The 23,036-nt window shown below is 42.4% G+C and overlaps 1 protein-coding gene across 3 annotated transcripts in view; it reads left to right on the top strand.

The window, feature by feature from the left end:
- Positions 1–23,036, top strand: part of PGS1 (phosphatidylglycerophosphate synthase 1) — a 125,611-nt gene that overhangs the window by 94,129 nt on the left and 8,446 nt on the right. For all 3 annotated transcript variants that reach the window (XM_081899724.1, XM_081899722.1, XM_081899723.1), the window contains 6 exons: positions 10,395–10,584; positions 11,467–11,544; positions 12,238–12,337; positions 13,500–13,689; positions 14,443–14,621; positions 18,362–18,895. In XM_081899724.1, the coding sequence (XP_081755850.1) occupies positions 10,395–10,584; positions 11,467–11,544; positions 12,238–12,337; positions 13,500–13,689; positions 14,443–14,621; positions 18,362–18,895 (1,271 nt within the window). The remainder of the gene's footprint in view (positions 1–10,394; positions 10,585–11,466; positions 11,545–12,237; positions 12,338–13,499; positions 13,690–14,442; positions 14,622–18,361; positions 18,896–23,036) is intronic.

The raw sequence follows: 23,036 nt of genomic DNA, 5'->3' as shown, positions 1-23,036 counted from the left end.
ACACTAGGTGTGAAAACTTCCACAGAGCTTTTCATTAAGGGTGATTTGCAATAACAGGATGCTATAATGGAGCCATGTGTGTTTTTGGTGCCTGGCTCCTATTTTCAGGAATTCTCTCAGAACTAGTGTTATATATATTTTCAACTACACTTTTTTAGAATTGCTCCTCAGACATTTTGTTTGTCCCTCCCCCCCAACACTCCCCAAGTCTTAGAGCTTGAGTTTTGATCTCTAAACACCATTTACCGCATTTTTCAGTGTGGTAAACCCATACCCATTTTCATATGTCCACTAGGTGCACTCATTTATATCTTTTAAAAGAGTTGCCTTTAGTTTTGCTGTTCCAGAATGACCACCTTAAAGTCAGTTACAGAGTGTCCTGAGGAAAATTGCCATCTGAAATAAATCAGCGTGAGAACATTTCATCCTCCCAGGACATTCTGTAACTGACCTTAAAAGTGTCCTTTCTAGAACATAGGTACTTAAAAGGAAGAACGCAGCTTGAAACAAGTGAAACTGTTTAATTGCAATTCATCAATAAGTTCAATGCCGTTGTTTGTTTGTTAAAATGAAACAAAGAATTTTTATCACAATCCATATCCAGTTGTCGGATATCTGTCCTATCTATGACTGATTCTTGCTCATGGTTCTCTGCCTAGAGGTGTGACTACAGTAGTCCAAGCAATTATCAGCAATCTGCTCTTGCAGAATATAAAACATGTTCCTATGTAACATATATTTAAGCTCTGTCACTGTCATTTTTGCACCTTATTGCCATTCAACTCTCACTTAATAATCTTCTCCTTTAGATACTGTAACTGCCAACTAAGACTTCATGCATCTGATGAAGTGAGCTTGGGTACCTGAAAGCTTGTGCTTTGATAAAAAGTGATAAAATTTGATAAAGAATCTTTAATTGTTTTTATGTGTAATGATGAGCGGTATAAAACAGCAGTGGTTGTCCTTGCAACATTTGGCACACGTTCTGATAATTATTTTTTTTAGATTTATATCCTACCCTGCCTCCCAAAGAAGCCCAGAATAGTTTGCAAAGTTTTCAAAGAGCAGGTATGAAATTGACGAGACTTTGGAGCGCATTCCTGAAATTAAACTCTCTCATTATCATGAATTCCCTTTCCCACAATGAAGTGACTGGAGACTAGTTGCAGAGACGAGTGAGGGCAATGTTGTGTCACTGTGACATACCCTCCCATGGGCCATTTTTGCACAGTTACTGGAACTCTGTGTTACTTAGCCTAAGGCTGCATTCAAAATCCCATCACAGTAATTCAAAATCCCGTAACAATAGAGAGAATTAGTAAGCATCCAACTTACTGTTTCATAATTAGGAAGGCTAGCATTATCTGTTGATGGTAAATAGAGAACAAATAACAGTGGATACACGTGGATGAGATGCCCATCATGTCACATCAAACAGTAAAGCAATGTTTCACAAACTTTGCAGTTGTTTGAACTACAACTCTGAACATCCCTAGCTAGCAGGACCAGTGGTCAGGGATGATGGGAGTTGTAGTCCAACAACAGCTGAAGACCCAAGTTAGAGAAACACGGTTGTGAAGGTGAACACAAGGAGGAAATATAACAACACAACAAAATATCAGACATGAAAAACTTCCCGATACAGGACTGCCTTCAGATAATTGTTTATCTCTCTGACATCTGATGGCAGGGCATTCCACAGTGCTGGGCGGCCTTCTGCCTGGTTTCCTGTAACCTCCAGTGAGGGAACCAGCAAAAGAATGTGGAGACGCTCCTTCAGGTATATGGAGATGAAACTGTAGTGGATGCCAATCCACACTTTATGAGTATCACATGGATATGGCCATTTAAACATGGTAACACTACCTGGAATGTGCTTTCCTACATGTGATTTTTTTGCCTGTGGATTAGCAACAGATTTCATCCTTCTGTTGGAAGCCATCCAGAGTGGCTGGGGCAACTCAGTCAGATGGGCAGGGTACAATTAATAAATTATTATTTTATAAGTAATCAAAAATTGCATGCTATGCTATTCCTGTAATCCAGCAACTGTACCCATTTGAAGTTCATTAAGGTTCATGTTAACATTTGTAATATCTTTTGTCTCAGTAAACATTAGCTACAAAGAAGCTAAGGATGGAATTCAAAACTGTGCTATGTTCAACGTTCCGTTGGCATAATCATATCAGTTTGTCAGATGGAACAATTCAACCCACCCCCCTTGTTCTGGGGGATCTCTTGCCCTGAGCCAGTTTTGGAGGGGGGAGGGAGGAGAAAGCCCTGTTGTTTAAGCAGAAGACCATGCTTCTGCTGATAGGGTTCATTATGTGAATCCTACCCTAAGTTCCTGTCCTTCATTTTACTAGCAGTAACAAAGCAAATCTATGTGGAACATCCATGTATAAATAAGAGTGCATACATCTTGTATGCTCATTTAAAGCTACAAAAACAACTGAAATCTCAGGTAAATATTAACCTCTTCCTGCAGATTATGCTGCTCTTCTCAGGTGGCAGGGTCAGGAGAAACAAATTTCTGCCAGTGTTTTCACATAAAGCAGGTGCTTTTTGTCCAGGGTATTGAATTACAGAATTTTCCCAGAATTCACATAGCAAGCAAAGACTGTAGATGTTTGCTTTGGAGATGCAACATTAAATGCTGCAAGCATTTATATGCTGGTCTCCAGCCCCAAGGGTTCTCATGGTGTCTAACAATTAAAACAATAATGCACATATGCCAGACATGAAAGAGATTCTCGGAAATAAAGTCACAGTCTTTTGTACAATTGCCCCTTCTCAAGAAACTAAACTTGTCAGCATAAAATTTAGATGGTGAAGTAGAAAAAAGAGAAGATTAAATTTTCTTTGAATGCACCGGTGTTTCATCATGTTTTCATTTGTAATAGTTTTTTGAATCAGTGTAATGCTTTAGCATATTCAAGATTCAGTCAAACTTTTCTAATTAGTATTGTGGTCTAGAGGCTTGACTGGAATTTGGAAATCCTGGGCCAAATGCAAAATGCTGCAGTGTGTTATCCTCCATTTCAGCAGCATAATGGGAACAGCAGCTTAACTTGCCAGGTTCCTGAGGACAAAACATAATGTGTGCATGGTACAAAATGCTTTACATACAATGAACAAGTTCCTGTTTTTTTTAGCATATGAGAAGGAAAGCTTCTGAATAGCATTTGTTTATGGTGAGTCTTGCATTATCTGGGAAAAACTACTTGCTGCTTGGGTTACAGGAAGTATATTGGATTAGCATAATTTCTTTGTTTTCTCAGCAGATGTTCTTAGACTAGTTTTTCTCTTCACGCCAGCTCATCTGTGTATAGTAAAGTATACTGTATTCAAAACAAATCTTTTCTTTTTAAAATATATATTCCTAAACCATTAGCAATGATTTCTCTGTTGGAAAACTTCCTCTCTTGGCCCCTCTCCCAAACCTTTGGATGGCTCCCAAGTAATTATTTTGTTGCCAATTTCCATAAATAATCAATTGCTAGAAAAGCGGTTGGATGGATTAAGTGTGGTCTGTTGAGCAAGGAGGCCCAGGAGGCCTTGAAATCTGTACAGCATATCTGCAGAACAGTTTCCAGTGGCTTTCATGGGAATAAGTACGGTAAATGTCTTGTCCTCCTGGTTGTGTGGAGAAAATACAAAATGGTTGGGTATTGCACAGGTGTGGGTATAGACTTCTTAAGTCCAGGTAGCTCTTTTACCCCAGCCTTCTCCTTCTCTCTCTCTCTCTCTCTCTCTCTCTCTCTCTCTCTCTCTCTCTCTCTCTCTCTCTAAATAATCAAATTAAATAGGCAGTACCTTATTTGCTTTCTAACACTGTTCTTAACACCATAAAGGTAATGGGACCCCTGACCATTAGGTCCAGTCGTGGCTGACTCTGGGGTTGCGGCGCTCATCTCGCTTTATTGGCCGAGGGAGCCGGCGTGCAGCTTCCGGGTCATGTGGCCAGCATGACTAAGCCACTTCTGGCGAACCAGAGCAGCGCACGGAAATGCCATTTACCTTCCTGCTGCAGCGGTACCTATTTATCTACTTGCACTTTGACGTGCTTTTGAACTGCTAGGTTGGCAAGAGCAGGGACTGAGCAACGGGAACTCACCCCATTGCGGGGATTCGAATTGCCAACCTTCTGATCGGCAAGTCCTAGGCTCTGTGGTTTAACCCACAGCGCCACCCCCGTCCCTATCTTAACACCATATGAAAGCTTTATTTTGCAACCAAGTTGAAGTATTTGAATTAAAGTAATTTATTAAAATGTGTACAATTTAGTCTGAAAAGGTTTGCATTTCAGCACAGAATTCTAGGTTGTATTGTCTATAGTCATGTTATGCCCCCCTAGACACAAGGATATGGCAATATAGAATTTTAGGTTATATGCATCTCCTTGTCTTCAGGGGGATAAAATTGTTACATGGGTTAAATATATTTACCTCTGAGTATCATGTTACTGCTGTTCTTCACTTTTAAGGATGTTTGATGCAGTTTTAATTGAATGGTTGTAATTTATGCAAGTTTGTACACTACCTTAAAGGGGGCAGTTATTTTCTAAAAGGTGCTATATAAATCAGCTAAAAAATATGATTGTGTTTTGTGCTGAAAGTATATGCTACACTTCAGTCATGTAGCAACCGTTTGGTTATTCATCATCTTCAGGAACACAGGATATGGAAATGTACCCACATGAGGTCATTTTTGTGTTTTGTTGAATAGATGGTAGTACTGCCAGGGTTTTGAGTAAATTAGCATCTTACTCCTAGGGTTTCGTTTGCTTTCAATAGCACTTTTTTGTAATGACAATTAGTATATTTCTTTTAGAAGCAACTTGCTCTTTGATCTGAGCTGTTTTCCACGCAATTGTGGGAAAGAGGAAAAGGTGAACACTCAAACTACTTGTAGCATCCAGTAAGCATGACTCAGTTAAAACAAGGGAAAGCAAAAGTCTCAGGCCACATGTTCACACCCAGCCTTCTTACTTTAAGGAAGTTACCCTCAAGCCTTTATTGTTCATTGCATCAGAATGTTAACAATAAAACTAGTTTCCCAGATTCAGTCACAGCCTATGCAGAAATACAGTAATATAGACTCAGGCATTCCAGTGAATCAAGAGCTGTTGGCAAAAGCCACTATGTTGTGGCTTCTGTGTGGGTGATGCACACTGAGATATCATGCAATCTCTCTTCTCCTGTCTGCCGAAGAAGCTGAGGTTTAACAAGAATTGTGGTACTTGAGCTCACTTTGTCGCGATATTAGTCAAAGACCCAGTTCCTAAAAATAGATCTTCCAAAACCCCCAGATTTATAAATAGCAGATACTTCAAATTCGAGAGATAGACAGAGACCCCTTATTCAATTCTTTTTTTCCCCCTAGGTAATTTTGATACTGCATTTATCCTGGCCAAAGAATTGCTTTCTGGGTTAACCCACCAGGTTGATAATATGGGATCAGCTAGCTGTTTTATTTAAGGAACTGCATTACCACTTCATGGTTGGGTCTAAAAGCCATGGAGGCTCAATATTTCGTCTACAGGTGGCATTAATTTTTTTAAGTAGCCCACTTTCAGCTGCTTTGACTCAGTTTGCTTAATACACTAAATCAAACCCATAGCTTGTAGAAACTATGCTGCTGCTTTCAGTGTTAGAAACTGAGATAGGAAATCCATGAGCTAAATGGCATCTAGGTTCTGGGCACAAGAACGGAATGCCAAGGCACGCTTTTTATAACAAGAATACAGAGCTGAAAATGAATGAACTGCAGCTAAAATATTACATTCATTTTTCACATTTTCCCCTGCCCACCCCCCTAATATTCATAAGAGGGTCTCTTCTCCAGTCTTCAGAGAGTAGCTGGAAATGGGGAGGTGGAAAAGCTCCTTTCCTTCCACTCTGCAGTTTTAATCTGAAATCTTAGGCGCAGTACTGCTCCCAGAGCTCAGAAACTGCTCACACTAATGTAATTCCTGTTGCAAAATGCGCCTAAAACAATGGGAGTTTTGAACACTGGCTGCTTTGCTATTCATGTGGTCCTGCTGCTGTGAGCTAAGCCATGGTTTGTCTCAGTGTGATACTGGCTTATCTTTTGTCTTGCTCCAGACAGAGTTGTAACAAAGGTTTGTTCTAAGTGTACAGATTGTAATTTGACTGGAGTAAGACAAATTATGAGCCTGGTTTGGATGGCGTACTGAGCCATACCATGGTTAAGCTCACAGCAGTGCAGCAGCAGCAGGGCTGGAGGAAGAACAAAGTGGCCACAGTTTCCTCTCCAGGAACCTGCACATTCGCATTAAGCCATGGTATGGTTTTGTGTAAGATGCAAACCGAGTCTTTAAGTTTATTTTAGCAGAAATAGTTGCCCTGTTTAATCACTCTAATTCCACTACAGTATGTTTTGTGGCACCCTCATTATGGAACACTCCTCACTTGAGAGACTTGTCTCACAACAACATATTTGCTGTACCTGCCGAAGATCTTTCTTTTCTTTTCTTACATTTATAATTTATTCAAGGCAGTGTGTATTTATTTAACATAATTTGTAGCCAGCTTAATTGTAAATAAAACCTCTATGCGTGGCTTCCACCCAGGCACTGACCAGATCCAGATTTACTTAGCTTCAGCGACATGATGATGTCTTGTGCCTTCAGACCAGGTATTTTCCCAGCCTTTGTAATCTCTGTTGGGCATGATCAATGCTAGTCATAGAGTCAACCCGTTGAAATCAATGGACTTAAGTAACTTGAGTCCAGTGGGTTGTATCCAACAAAGTCATCCCTTTTGCATGGACTTCCACCTGTGCAATAGGACTTCCTCTTGCCCTCCTCTTCCTGCACCCCATCCCCAAAATCTGTTCTTGGATTCCTGCAATACTTGTGAGCAAATTGGGGGTGGGCATGCATGGAGAAGAGTTGGAGAGGAAGAGCTACTGCACAGGCAGAAAGAAGTTCCTTTGTTAAGGGGGCAAACTTGTTAGATACAACACAATGATTTCAGTTGCACTGACTTGGATGTCACACCAATCTTAAATCTTTTACTGACTAAAGATATTTATTGAAGTTCTAAGATCTGTGGAATTTCTGGTGCTCTTAAGTTTTCTGTAGTGATTTTATTCTCTGTTGCTAGTTGCTTGTTCAGTGTTTTATAGTTTTATGATTTTGACACTTACTGTAAGTCCCCAGAGAAGTTTTAATTACTGGGAGGAGTGGGTAGAAAAGGCAGTTATTAAAAGCTCTGAAATATAAAGAAGAGATCCGTGTGTGCTTCCAGACAGTTCCCCTTTTTGGACTTGGAACAGTATCTTCCCATTCTGCATTTCAATTTTGGATAATTCTTGACTATTGAGAAAGCTTTAAAAGGTGATTGCAAGATAGCATTCTGTTCTGTGGAAAGGAAATAAGAAGCTCTGCTGTGTGTAGTCTTTTACTTGTGTTGAAAGAAGACATCTTTGAACTCTTAGCTATCTGCATAAATTTCTTAAAATGGGAGATGTGCTCATCAGCAAAACACAAGCTGCAGGGTTGTCTTAATTCTATTCAGGAAGATAAAGCGGATTAAAGATCCCTGGGCCCTGTGTATTGTCCTGCTCTGCTTGTATTAGAATAAAGTCTGTGTTTGAGAGGTGTGATGCTCTCTCGCCCCCCCACCCCGTTCGCAGAAGGAAATTGCAAGATACTGTTAGGGATCACTGAGAGAATATATTGTTGATCATGTTATATAAGTGGACAAGCACAAATTGTGTTGATATTGTTTCTGTGCACATGCATTTAAGTGTAGCCATGATGTTGATAAAAGGGAGGGAGGGTGGATTCCCACAATGCACCAAAACCATGTTCCTTATCAAGTGGTTTTGGGCGTTTGAAAAGGCATTTGAATGTGCTTTATGTTTAATAAATACAGGTAGATAAACCAATGTCACCTTGCTAGTTTGCTGCTCTTCAGTTGCCTGTTCACGGACAGGACAAGGGAAGTATTTCTTAAAGTTCTCCTTTTCAGTTTAAGGAGAATAGAAACTTTCCCTCCAGATTACTGTAACTCAGTATTGCCAAAGCAATGCCCAGTCCTCACAAACTGTTGAAATACGAAATTGCTAGGAATTCTTCCACACTCTGAGTCAGATCTCCATTGTGATGAATAGGCAGTGACAAACCGGTGGGCTTTCTGGGAAATGCAGTGGCAAACTGTCTGGGGGTTTTTTGTGCAAGGATGCATGCAAACCTTGTGAAGATTCAGTGTTTTATCATGAAGTAAATAAGTGAAATCATCTTCCTGGAATCTGTGGTCACTTGAGCTTTGGACCAAGAGTTCCTCATAACCCTGAGTTCCTCATAAAGTTCTGGTAAAGGTCATGCACATTGAAGCAGATCACATTGATGGAGCAGTGTGGGATTCAGCCACTCATAAGCTTATATACTGAGAGGATGGTGTCTCTGTTAGGAAATGGTTTCCTAATGTACAGTTAGTTAACGTTATTTATTTTAAAAATTATTTATTAAATTTATATCCTGCCCTTCCTCCCAGAGGAGTCCATTGCTAAACATATTATTTCCTCTGAGCTCAACTGTCTTTTTTGGTTTGTCTCTGTATCCTTCTCAAAATACAAGCCATGGCTGTAATAATGCCAGGGCCTTGAAACCGGATGCTGGCACATTTCTTCCCTGCCTCCAGCTTTGATGTTTGTTGTGTTGTAGCTTGTAGTAGTTTTCTAATAGTGGATCTATTTCCACCAAGGATTATGTTGTGATCTCCTACATGTGGTCTTTTTGGAATAAATACCAGAGAGAAGCTCAAACTTCCTAGATGAAAATGAAACCATATTGATGCAGTAAAGATAACTAGGGTACAATATAAACAATCAGTTGAAATTGAAGTACACCAAAAGAATAGCCCTATTCAGATGTTCTTAAATTATATCCGTAGAAGGAACACACATGCTGACCAGCCGCTTCTGACATTTCTTTGTTGAGTGGGAAGGTCTAAAGGGGGATTCTAAGTGCATTCGGTGTTTGGTTGAATTGACTTCCAGTCTTCCCCACAATCAGGGTTCCCAGTTGCAGGGAAAACTGTAACCATGTTCAGCTAAACACATTTAGATTTCCCCTTTAGATTTCCCATTCAACACAGGAAGGTTTGGGGGGGGTAGAGAGGTTCTGCTAGCGCATGCACTCTGTATAGCTATAATTTAAAGGTTGAATCCAGCTAAGGCACCATCTGCATGATAAATGTAAAGCAGCATCATACCACTTTAAACAGTCACAGCTTTCCCCAAAGAGTCCTGGGAACTGTAGTTTGTTAAGGGTGCTGGGAGTTGTTAGGTGTTCCTTCTTTTCCTCACAGAGCTACAGTTCCGAGCAATCCTACTTTCCAGAGAACTCTGGAAATTGTGGCTCCATGAGCAGAAGAGGGTTTCCTAACAACTCCATTCATCCTTTACAGTTCTGAGGATTTCCTAACAACTCCATTCATCCTTTACAGTTCTGAGGATTCAGGCTGCTTTAAATGTATTGTGCAGATGGGCCCTAGGTCATTGTGCAAGCAGAGCAACTTTTGCAAGTGCAACAGAACTCCCCCTCCTCCCCCTCCCCCTCCCCCTTCCCCATGTACCCCTTGCACTGCACCAATATCTGCTGGTGAGGTGGGGATAGAGAGGAACTCCACAGCAAATTTGGGTTCATGGAGGGGAGGGAGTGGAAGTTTCCTTGTGAAAGCTATTGCACTTGCGAAAGTTCAGTGAATGCAATTGCTCAGTTGCATACAGTGGTACCTCGGCTTATAGACGCTTCAGGTTAAGACTCAGCTAACCCAGGAATAGTATCTTGGGTTAAGAAATTTGCTTCAGGATGAGAACAGAAATTGTGCGGCAGCGGTGCAATGGCAGCGGGAGGCCTCATTAGCTAAAGTGGTGCTTCAGGTTAAGAACAGTTTCAGGTTAGGAATGGACCTCCAAAACGAATTAAGTTCTTAACCCGATGTACCACTGTGCCTGTGAAAGGCTGAATAGGACTATAGTATTGCTATTTCAAGAGCTGAAACATGAAGTGATCACTGCAGTCTGTCACCTTGGGTATTGCTATTCTGGCCATTGTCTTTTTACAGTGCATTCTGTTGCTGTTACACAGTTGTGGGTCAGCTTTACTACTGTCCGCAGAGCCTCCTCTTTAGCCTTGAAAGGAAGTTATTAACATACAGCTCAGGTCTGCCTTCCTTCCTTTGTCTACAGCCTGCTGTTCCCATTCTTGGCAAAAATTGCCCAGCTGTGAGTAATGGAGGTGAAAGGCAGATGTGTAATGCTTCAGGCTTGACTACCCCCTTGCTCACACACCTGGAGGCAATATAAAGGAGAATAAAATTTAATGTATGCAACTCAACCCACTTCTTTCTCCTTATTAGATCATCATGGCTGCTGTTGGCCCCGCTGCTCTCACCTACTATTCCTCAGCTAACAGCCCCACCTTGCTGCCTCTGTCCTGAGGGATCCCATAGATTTCAGTGGATCCGAAACCTCGTCCCAGAGTTTGGAATTGCCAGTTCCCATGTTAAGGTGCTTTCTTCTCCGACTGAATTCTACGAACTTATGAAGGTGATTTGGCATGTCTCCAGTGTGTAACTTTGGGAATAGGGGTGGCAACAGAGCGCCAATGTCAAAATGCATTTTCTTCATTATTGCTTTCAAGTCCTGCATGCAGGTTTGCCATATTCTTCTTGCTGGCCACTGTGAAAACAGAATGCAAGAGTAGACGGGGAGGGCTTTTTTTTTTTTTTACATTCATGTGTTTCTGTTGCCATTTATTGTGTTAAAAAATGACAACCCAGAATTTCAGAAGTACCCAGTTGTACTCCTGCAGTACTCCTCCTAAAAGTGTTTTTTCAAACTTATGGATCACAGTGATCTTGCTTTATCATTCCTTATTCAGTAAGTCTTAGTGACTGAGCCCGTATGATTTTCCTCTGGATTGGATCTTAAGAAACTAAGTGTGGGGAGCAAAAATTCATTTGACCAAGTATTATGTCCTTTCCCCTTGGCTATGGTGAGGCAGGAGAGGCTTGGCTTGGCTGTTTTAAGGCACTTGGTTCAATTCCTGTCATTTTTTTTTAAGTGGCAGGATTGGGAAAAGACCCTTTTCTAAAAACTTGGAGAGCCACTGCCAGTCATAGTAAATAGTAGTAGCTTTATAGTCTGGCTCAGTATGAGGCAGCTACATATGTTAAGTCTTGGACCTGTCAAGTGAAAGCAATAGAAATGCTGCCTTGTCCACTCTGATCAAGAGATATTTGTCCTAAAATGCAATGAGGCATGCTGTAAGAATTTTGTGTGCTCATTTTGATACAAAAAAGAAGAGACATACTGATAGATAAAGCTGAGTTTTTCACTTTTAAGTACTGGATTGAGGGGACTTTGGGAGGAACTTGAGGGTTTCACATGACAGACAAATCAGTGAATCTAAACTTTTTTCTCTCTCAGGGACAGATAAAGATGGCCAAGCGGCGAGTGGTTTTGGCTTCACTCTACCTTGGAACAGGACCTCTGGAACAGGAATTAGTAAGTGTTTGAGCTGGAGAGAGCGGGCCATAGATATCTGAGAAATAATCAGTTAAGAGATGTCCTCTGTAGCTCTTCTTCAATATTGCACATAGCCTCCTTTTTCTAACTCCTTAATTCACAGATCTGTACCTTTCACCTTCCCTTCTTTCATCTCTGCCATCTTTGTCCTGTGGGCTTTTCATGGTAGATCTGTCAGCCTAGAAAAATGAAGGCAAAACATCTTGACATTGATGGCAGGCATGTCAGTGTGCCATGTGTATCTGCTGTAAGAACTGGTCTATTCACACATTCTTTTTTCATCTTTGCTACATTATTCTATCCTACAATGACAACTTTTTTTCAGCCTGTCTTTGGACTAATGAGGAGCCTTTGGAAGAAATAACTTAATGATAGTCTACAATGAGAGCCCTAAACTGTTAAATAGATGAAGGGCCCTAAATTGTGTTCTCTCTGTCTTGTGACTGTTTTAATCTTTGTTTGCACAGTGTTAACATTCCTGTGATGGGATAATAAATACAACCTGCAGTGATGGGAACTATTAATTTCGTTCCCTTTTATGTGGGCGAATAGGCAGATGCCTAACAGAGATAGCTGTACCAATTAGGGAAAACTATGAAGGCTTAGGAATAGTGTGTGCTCATAAAATTGGATTTTCCCTGTATATAAGTTTTGGTCTTATATTGTCCTCAGGTGGATTGCATTGAAGTGGCTTTGGAAAGGTCATTGCAGGGATGTGGGCCTTCCAACTTAAGAGTGTCCATTCTCTTAGACTACACAAGGGGATCTCGGGGTAAGTTGCTTGGTCACAATCGCTTCACGTGTTAGCTGGACTCGGCTGGTTAGGCAGGCTGGACATCTCAGCTCTAAAGAACTATGTTTAGAACCTCTTCAGATTTAGAGGATTTCAGTAGCCTTAATCTGCAGATTTTCACACCAAGACTCTACTGGCAATGGCCATTTTACGCACATTCAGTATGCGCACAACTGTGCATGTGTGCATCAATGCAAACCTGAAAGTAACTAGAAAAAGGACAAAAATGGCACCTACCAATCCCACGAGCCTTTGAAAGTCCTTGCACTGACCATTGAAGCCTGTGGAGAAGTGGAATTTGAGCAAGGAGGATTGGAGGGAGTGATTGTGGTGGAGTTTGGTGGATTTAAGGGTTTATCAAGGATTTTCAGAAGTTTGGAGAGTGTTTGCAAGATTTTTCAATGGTGTTCCCAATATAAGCAATTTCACTTACCTCCAAGTAAAATGGTCCAATTTTTTTTTCTTCTGTTACATTTTGGCAAAGTATTTTTGATGATGTTAGTCATTACTAACTTCATTGATTTTAGTGGGTCTGCTCTGAGTATTATGGAGCTGATACAGCCCACTAGCTTCTGTGTTAGCTAAGAGTGAATCTTGGCATTCCATTCTTTCTCCTAATTAGGTTTCATCTTGCCAAAGTTGGTGGCAATGTGGAAAGCACAAAACCTCCAACTCTCTGAGCTAGCATCACTGCAGCCATAGAGGGACATGCACATACCCAGGGGTGCCAACTCACCCTCAGGTTTGTGGGTGTCCGCTGCCGTAATGTGGATGTGTGACATCACATGCACACGCCAGAACATAGTGCATGTGACATCACACAGACTGGGTCAGGAAAAAGGTGACTCTCTGGCTGGGGAGGGTGGAGCTGAACTGCTTCTCTCTTGGAGGCAGCGCCAGAGAGGCTGGCTGGCTCCCTCTCTCCAGCTTTGCTCATTCATTTGTTGGTGCCCCTGGAGTTGGCTCCTATGTACATACCAATCCTGATAAGCAGTAATTATCTATTGAGGAACTTGGGCTGCTAAGAATGTTGCTATAAAATATGGCTTGAAGAAACAGCTTGCTTAAAGTCAAATACGCATAGTGTGGCAAATACTGTCCTTTTATTGAAGCTGGCAATCCATTTTCATTTCCCCCCCAGGCCGAAAGAACTCTCGGACCATGCTCCTTCCACTCCTGCAGAGGTTTCCAGAGCAAGTCCGTGTCTCTCTCTTCCACACTCCTAATCTGCGCGGTCTTCTCAGACTCCTAATCCCAGAACGTTTCAATGAGACCATTGGGTTGCAGCATATCAAGGTCTATCTCTTTGATGATAATGTGATCTTGAGCGGGTAAGTCCCTTGTTGCAACAAACCTAATACAGTGGTGCCTCGCAAGACGAAATTAATCCATTCCGTGAGGCTCTTCGTATAGCGGTTTTTTCGTCTTGCGAAGCAAGCCCATTGACAGCTTAGCGGATTAGCGCTACAGCTGTCAAGCGGCTTCCAGCGATCAGCTGTTAAGCGGCTTATCAGCGGAACAGCTGATAAGCGGCTTAGCGGCTTAAGAAAAGGGCGAAAAAAACCTGTGGGGGGATGCAAGATTTTTTTCGTCTTGCGAAGCAACCCCATAGGGGAATTCGTTTTGCGAAGCGCCTCCAAAACGGAAAACCCTTTCGTCTAGCGGGTTTTTCGTCTTGCGAGGCGTTCGTCTTGCGGGGCACCACTGTAATGGGGATATGTAGATGAATATTGTGATCTTTAGAAACAACAGGAAAAGCAACTAAGGCAGAGCATACTGCAAACCTTGCTGCTTGTTCTGCAGACATTGTGACATAATTCTCTCTTGCACCTTAGCATTGCTGGAATATTGCCACTGTTTCTGCTTCTGCAGAATCTTACGAATTTATTCCCATTTCAACTAAGCAGGTTTAGGGAGGTGGGTGAGGGAGGGTATCTCTGCCTACAGATAGAAACTTCCTGTGATGGTTCAATAGACAGTCTTTCTTTCTTGACGGTACCAGGTATATGGGATAGAGTTTATACATAACTTTTCTGTTGTCATTCTCAGCTAGCTGTTAGCATCTCCCTCTGTTCCCTTTCCAGAGCTAACTTGAGTGACTCTTATTTCACCAATCGTCAAGACCGCTATGTGCTCCTACAAGACTCTCCTGAGATTGCAGATTTCTTTACTGAGCTAGTAGATGCTGTTGGGGATGTGTCCTTGCAGTTACAGCAAGATGATACAGTCCAAGTGATGGATGGGATGGTACATCCTTACCAAGGTAAGAGGACCATTTAGTAAGCAGTTTTGATAGAGGCATATTTTAATTGGTGTTACATGCCCTCTCAGCACCCGAAGTTATATGAGCCCAGCTGTTCTTCAGCCCAGCTGAAGTTCATCTTGTTTACCTCTAGGCAACAAGTACAAATAGGCTCCTTTCATTTCCAAAGGGGACACGAATGTTTGGGAGAGATTGTAGCCTAGTATGCCTTTCATAAAGTAGGACCAAGGTTCAGACTTTCCCATCTCTCAATAAAAGAAAGGGAACTCGGAGCAGGGCTGGAATAGACTACTTGGTTTCCACACCCAGTAGACAACACTGATTTCCTTTCCACTGGAGACTCAACCTAAGCTAAACCATGGGGCTCTGCCCCCCCCCACTTGATGTGTTGTTTGCCTGATCTCTGGACATGCATGTCTTTGGTGTGGTCAGGTAGGGATGTTTCTTACGTGAGTCAGGAAGTCATTTAGCCCAGCCAGTTGGGAACTGACACAATCTATGATATCTAGTAATGGGATTAACACTGATGGAGAAGGTGTGTTAATAGATAGCATTGTGATTTGGGGAATCTTTGTAGCCCCAGTGCTGTCTCCATGATGTTTAGAAGTTTCCTGTGGATTGCAAAAGTAGAGCTAGACATTCTGAATTCCATGCTTGTGAGTAGTTTTGCAACCTTACATTTACAGTGGGTGTGAGGGTTTTATTTTTTTAATAAAGCAAACAATTCCCAGTATTGTTGTACAGTATTTGCGGAAGTGTTTGTGCATGGATGCTTATGTGCTGGATATTATTATGTACTCTTAGTGAGAAAGTGTTTTTTGTATAGCACATTTGTCAGGGGAATACTCTTCTTCTGTTACAACCTGAAGAGAGCAATTTTTTTTTAATATAAAGTGTTAAGATGCTGGGTTGTCACCTTCCCTTGGGAGAGGTTTTCCAAGCACTGCCAACTGTTGAGACATATTCCTGGCAACGCAGTTGCTGAGATTTCTGTGATCAGGTGAGTTTCACCAAAGCAAATGCTATGGGAATAGATGTGGGGGGGACTGCCCTCCAGTGTCTGTTTTCTTAATTAGCACACCACAAAGGTTGCCTGACAAAAGACCATGCCTTTTGGATGGCGTTAGAATATTTACCCTCCTTCTACTTCATGGGTAGGCAGCCTAAGGCCCGGGGGCTGGATTTGGCCCAATTGCCTTCTGAATCTGGCCTGCGGACGGTCCGGAAATCAGTGTGTTTTTACATGAGTAGAATGTGTCCTTTTATTTAAAAGGCATCTCTGGGTTATTTGTGGGGCATAGGAATTCGTTCTCCTCCCCCCTTTCAAAATATAGTCCACAAGGTCTGAGAGACAGTGGACTTTCTCCCCCACACCCTTTAAGTCATAAGGGCCCTCTTTTTTCATCATTTACACACAATAAACTCTGCTAGTTAAGTGAGAGATGCATACAGTATCTGTTGGACATTGAGTGAATGATAATTGCTTGCTCTAGTTTCAGCCAAACGTTTCTAGTTGGAAGTGTGTGTTCTTCCTTGTTCTTTGTCCTTCCACTTTCCTTTATACAATGCCTTCAGCTAGGAATTTGCCCCTGACCCTTGCACCCAGGGAAGAGGGACATGCCTTCCTAAGAACACATTTGCTTAGAACTGTCTCAAGTATTACTTGTAGCTGCTTCAACCTGAAAGTGAAGGGTTCTTTCACCTTCTGCTGACCACTGGGTTGGCGACTAGAAGCTCAAATCACATCAGAAGAGCCGGCTCTGGTTGGAAGGAGTTGATCTTTTTTTGAAATGGGTATCGTTGCCATAATACCATAGTTTAGATAGCTACCAAAGCCTTAATTAAAAGCGTGAGTATTTTATTACTGTTCCTAAAGTGGGCAATGCCGAATTACTGTAGAAGTATATTATTGGCCATGCCCCCTGCTGCCTTTCCATTTCTTTACGGTCCTACAGTACTAAAATAAATGTTGGTCTGGATTAGAACACATGGATGAAAAATGCAGGTCATAAAATCCAAACAGTAACGGTGTATTCTTTTTATTCAGACTAACTAAAATGACAAAATAGCGAGCCACCTTTTGAGTTTTACCCAACTTCTTTAGGCTGATGTTAAGCAACCAAGTAAAAGAAAGGGTGTATTATGGGGAGGGGAATTGATGTTGCTCTTAAATGGTATACTGGAAGTCCTCCCTGCAGCATAGGACCATCTTAAAATGGTGGTATAGGAATCTCTTTGCAGACTATAGCATCACACTCCTGTGCATGCATACTTAGGACTATGGACACTGAAGTCATTGGAACTTGCTTCTGAGTAAACATGGATAGGATTGCTTGGCAAGTTTGTGCCCAGTGCAGAAGATCAATTTGAAATAAGTTAATTTGAAATGCTGTACGAGATATTACTTCCACCTTTGCTTAATAGAAGGACTACCATGTTTTCATTGTTTCGCTCTCTGCCTTGTAGGGGACCTGTTGTCTCTCTTTGTATTAGAGGCAGATTGAAAAAACTGCTGGCTCTTACATTTTCAAAGAGAGGGTGGCTATTGGTAACAGACTGCTAGTATGCCTCAGTTCAACCTGAGATTTCTTCTGTTGGGCACACATTAACTTAATTAGAAATCTGTGGCAAGCTATAATGCGACAACCAGCCTCTTGTTTTCAGAGTATAATGTGGCCATTCTATGGTGGGTGGCAGAAGTCTGTTGATGTATGCTGCAGCAGATGAGGATATGTGAAGGGAGCTTTTATATTCCATCTGTCTTAGCAACGGGCTTTAGAAGCAGAAGGGGGGGAAAAGCATCTTTACCTTGATTCAGAGAGGAAATAGATGAAACCATCCATTATAGGCAGATGCCTCCAGCTTCTCTGATCAGGCCTGAGTAAGAGATTTCCTGTGCCTTCCCACTTTTTAAACAGCTCCAGACTTGCTCAGTAGACAAAGAATTCCTCCAGTCTGATTTGAGAGGATCCACTCTAATATTATGTGCAGGCACCGACCTTTTTAAGCACTTCTGATATATGTGTGACTGTGCCGAACTCAAAAGTGACCTGAAAATGTAACCAAAAGGGGCAGAACAGGGCAGGGGCAGAACAAGGTGTTTACAGGTTTTTCAATGGTTTTACAAATATACACAATTTCACTTAAATGTTTGGTGCCTTGGAATGTAACCCTCGTGTAAATTGGTAGTTGCCTATATTTTAATCTGTTTTTTGTCTTGCAAATTGTGGCTTGAACAAAAGGCAGTATATAAACCATCTAAATAAATACTTGCAGATCTATGAATTTTTGTTCTGTTCTTGAACTCAAACTAAAACCCATGCAGTTTGCCTCTATAGGATTGAACATGAGCAGAAAGTGTAGAAAAAAGTCAGATTGTGAGGCTCCAGTGTCGACATCTGTTCAGCTGGCAAACTCCTCAGATAGGAAGATAGGAACTCCTCAGATAGGAAGTCCTCTAAACTGGAAAGAGTACCTCCAAGTGGCCCATGCTTTATATGGAAGAAATGCATTCGCAACTGCTGATACAGACTTATTCTGTGATAGATGTTTTCCTCTGAATGCCCCGACATTTGGATACAGGCTCCTTTTTGGATATATGTTTCTCTCAGTGTCCTGGGATGATCTAGCTTCCATTAGTCATACTGGTATTCTTTTGATCTCTTTATAGTTTCCTTGCACATGTACAGGTAATGCTGTTCAGCGTTGTCCCCCATTAAATCACTTATTCATGCCCTCAGGAGACAAGACGGCCTATTGTGAAGCAGCAAATAGGAGAGTGATGGAAGTGATCAACTCTGCAAGGACCAGACAGGAGTTGCTCCACACTCAGACTTTCCATAGCAACCATGCAGAAGGAGGAATCCCATTGTCCAAAGATCCAACTGCAGCTACTGACAGGCAGCCTGAACCGGACACGTGGATTTATCCACTCATACAGATGAGACCTTTTGGGATTCAGATAGATGAGATCGTCACGGAGACTCTCCTGTTGGAAGCAGAGCGGGGTGCCAGCATACATCTCACCACGGGCTACTTCAACCTCACACAAGCCTATATGGACCTGATCCTGGGCACCAGGGCCAACTACCAGATCCTCCTAGCCTCACCAGAGGTGAATGGGTTCTTTGGGGCCAAGGGAGTGGCGGGTGCCATCCCTGCTGCCTATGTTTACATTGAGCGGCAGTTCTTTAGCCAAGTGTGCTCTCTGGGTCAGCAGGAGAGAATTCGGCTGCAGGAATACTCTAGGTGTTCATGGACATTCCATGCCAAAGGTGAGATATTGTTGGGGGAAGGCATTTAATATAAGAGCTTAATATTCAAAGAGCTTAGTTTGCTTTTCTGTTGAGATACTTGGTATACTTTATACTTAGGGGCAGCTAACCTGCGGCCCTCCAGATTCATTGGACTCCCAACTCCCATCAGCCCCAGCCAACACGACCATGATCACGGGTGAGGATGAGAATTGAAGGCCAACAGCAACTAGAGGGCCACATGTTCAGTACCTCCAATTTCCCTGAATATTTTACCCAAATTGGGGGCTAATGCATTGAATTATCTTTTAGTATCTGCATCCACTTTAGGAGAAAAGCTTGGATAATTTCCATGCCAGTTTCTAGCTTGCTTAGCCTACTGCTTTTTTCAGTTTTAGTGATTTGATTGTGCATAGTATCAAAAAGGCTAGGAATAATCATGATATGTTTCCAAGAAGTGTATGCTGAGGATTCTTGAATCAGATGCTTAATTCACAGAGGCCATGGCAGCTTTGATTTAAGCAGCACATTCGGTGCCTCTTCATTCCTGAACCGACTGATAGCAGCAAAACCTTTGTGATGTATTGTGGATAATTACACAGTTTGCATTAATTGCTTTGACTCAACTGTTCAGACAGACTTCTAGTTCTAGCTAAAACCTGTTGGTACGCTTCATGACCAAACCTAAATATGAGCAAGACTGAAGTTGTAACTTTGCCCTTACCATAGAAGAGGGAAGCTATCTGATGCTAGATACGGGAAAAGCTGGAGTTGTTATTATTTGACTGCTTGTCATTTTGTCTGATGCCGTTTCTTCATTTACTATGTAAGTGATGTAGCCAATGGGGAAAATAGGAAATTGTATAATTTGTGTCCCTGGAATGGAGATGTGAAAGCCAACTGTAGTCCTAACTTAGGGTTTGTCAGTTGATGGCTTGTGGTCTGAATTCCCTTTGTACTCCCTTAAGCTGCCCATCTTCCAACCCAGGGGAAGAGGTCTACCTGAGTGCATAAGGGAGATGAGGAATCCTCCCCTAAATACACTGACTCAGTCTGTTCTAGGAAAGGAGGATGCTGAAATCAGGTCCATTCACCAATGTTTAGGTCCCTCCTTTCACTTTCTCCTTTCTGATGAAATGTTTCAGCTTCCCCTTCTGTGAGGAGAAGTGTTGGGTGGGGAAAGCAAGGAGACACTGTGGGATTTCATAAAACGATGGATGTTCAGGATGCAGTCAGGAGTGGAGAAGTGTGTTTCAAGTGCCTGAGATGCTCCCAAAAGACATGGGACCACTGATTGTGAAAGAACTGGGCTAAGCTTTGTGGTTCTTTTGAAAGGACTGAGACATACCCATCATATTTTGGAGACCAAAGCATAAGTCTTGGAGAACTAATTCTTATGCTATATGGAGGTGTTCTGAAGTTCTCTTGTTGTGTCACAGAAAACTGCTGCCGCTGAGCTGCAGCTTTGACAATGATAGACACTGCCTCTATAGTGTCACCTTGGGTTCCCGCTTGCTTCTCCAATGGTTGTGTTTTTATTGAGATAGTGTAATGAAGCACCACCCCTTTCTGAGACTTCCAAGCTGACAGCAAGCAAATTGTGCTCTGGAAGGCATTTTGAAGTTCCCGTGGTCAGCTTTCCATGGTACTGAGTGAACCATATTTGTCACTTACATTAGAAATGGGATTAGAGCAAACTGAGCAGGCCTCCCTTGAGCCTGTCCCAAAGCTCGCATCCTATTAGGCTGCCCTTCTCCAGGGATCCCTGGGTTTGTTTGTCTACGTTTGTGGATGTTAATGATTATGGGAATGCTGCTATCTTTCCTGCCTCCTTCCTGCAAAGCTGCTGGGAAGAGGCCGGTGGGGTGTGTGTGTGTGTGTGTGTGTGTGTGTGTGTGTGTTGCTAACTAACTCTTAAGAAAATGTGTCTCTGCACACTGCTGCTTACCCACAACCATGAGAAACAGTAAGAGAGAGGGCCACATGGGTAGCAAACAGCACTGCTTCCAACTGTGCAATTGTGTTCACTCTAAAGATCTCCTGTCAGCAGTCCTCTGAATGTGGGATTTGCATAGGATGGCAGATAAGCATATCTTATCTCTAGCTGTGGCTTCTATTATTGGAAAACCTGGCTACATCCACCAAAGATACATGGCTTCCCAGTGCTGATTGTTCAACTTTTACACCCAAGAAGAGAGATGTCGTACAAAGACACACAGCATTTGAGAAGTGTGCAGCCAACATTGCTGATGGCGTAGCAGCTCAAGGCAATGTCATTATCCTTCCACAACACGACTGGCTCTGCTTGAATTGTGCATGCACATGAAAGCTCATACCAATAACAAACCTAGTTGGTCTCTAAGGTGCTACTGGAAGGAATTATTTTGTTTCGACTACGGCAGACCAACACGGCTACCTACCTGTAACTGAAACTTAATAACAGCTGTAAAATGGAGAGTGCTGTTGAAATTAATAATACCACCAAAACCGGCAATTTCCACCACCCTGGGCAATCATGCTATCTTTAATTTATGCATTTGTTGTCGTCAGGCATTGAGATAGAAGAATAGTTCCCAAATGTAGTCCAGGAGTCTTGTGCAGGTGACTGCTCAAGATAGGCCATCTCAAGAAGCTCTTAGGCACTCTGAATAGCTGGCACTGTTGCAAATTCACAGGTTTTCCAAACCAAGTTGGGCTAGACTGCTGCTGCAGCTATTCTGCTTTCTGGCTAAATAGGCATTTAAGGATTTATTTATAGCATTTCTACCCTGCTCTTCAGCCAACAAAAGCTCCCAGAGCAGCTTAGGTAAAGGTAAAGGGACCCCTGACCATTAGGTCCAATTGTGACTGACTCTGAGGTTGCGGCGCTCATCTCGCTTTATTGGCCGAGGGAGCCGGCGTACAGCTTCCAGGTCATGTGGCCAGCATGACTAAGCTGCTAGGTTGGCAGGAGCAGGGACTGAGCAACGGGAGCTCACCCTGTTGTGGAGATTCGAACCACCGACCTTCTGATCGGCAAGCCCTAGGCTCTGTGGTTTAACCCACAGTGCCACCCGTGTCCCCCCAGAGTGGCTTACATATAATCAAAGCAAGACACATTAAAATCAAAGGATTCCTGTTTGGGAATCAAGCAGGTGAAGAATATGAGATACTTGGTAGTAGTGAGGTCATAAGCATACTCTCAGGAGAGAGAAGTATGTTCTTGGGGCAAAGAGAGAGAGAGTGTGTTTGGCAATCAGTTATGCAGCAGTGTCAGGTATCACTTGAGACCCAGATAAGGCTCCTTTATTAGAGTGAATGAGGATAGAGAAATATTTTAGGTTTCCCCTCCTGAAAAGGTGAATCATGAGGTGAGCGGATTCAGCCTGGCATAGTCACAAAGCTAACACCATTGTAGGACATGCAGCCTAACCTTCTGTCGCATTTCTTGTGGCAACAGGAATGCGAAAGAAGTTTGTGGGCTCAATCAAATTCCAGCATGCCTGCAGGCATCCCTCTCTCCTCATTCTGCAAGGCTGGATTGGATGTTTGGCCAGGGACATCAGCAGGGCACTCTTGCTTGCTCATTTGGTTTTCTAAATGGCTATAGAGAGGGAAGAGTGTGGGGATGTTTAGAGTTACAGGAACTATTTCAGACTTGGAACACAAGACACTGTCCAAGTAGGTCAAAGTAAGTGTAGATTATTCTCCTTGCGTAAAAAAGCTACAAACTGTGATGTTTGTGATGCTGCCTGTGAAAGGGCTTCTTTGCCGTATCAGAGGGGTGCAGAATAGGCACTCCTGTAAGTTCAAACATGGACACAGCAGCTCAGAAAATAAGAGGCAGTTAATGCATTTGCACAAGATTGCTAACAAACAAGAAAAATTGTCTGTTCAGCTTTGCTGGTAAGCTTTAGCCACTTGCCTAAGTGTGGAAGTTAATCAATTTAAAATTTCTTGGGGAATGGGCTGGGACCCACAAGTGGGCCTTGCTTCCAGTGCCTCCTCACTTACCCCCGCCCCGCCTCACCAGCCTTTTCACAGCCTTTTTGTTGAACCAGTGTCAGCAGCAGCTTTCCCTTCAGTGGTTGCTTGCTTGAAACTTTATATCCCACTTTCCTGCTTACCAGAGTAACTAGTTTCAGGGACTTAATGATGTTCAAAGAATGGCAAAGCAATCCCG

The sequence above is a fragment of the Podarcis melisellensis genome (genome assembly GCF_964234715.1).
Source record: "Podarcis melisellensis genome assembly, chromosome: 2".
NCBI classification, from domain to species: Eukaryota; Metazoa; Chordata; class Lepidosauria; order Squamata; family Lacertidae; genus Podarcis; species Podarcis melisellensis.
The sequence above is the reverse complement of the archived record's forward strand: the minus strand, read 5'-3'. Positions and strand labels throughout refer to the sequence as shown.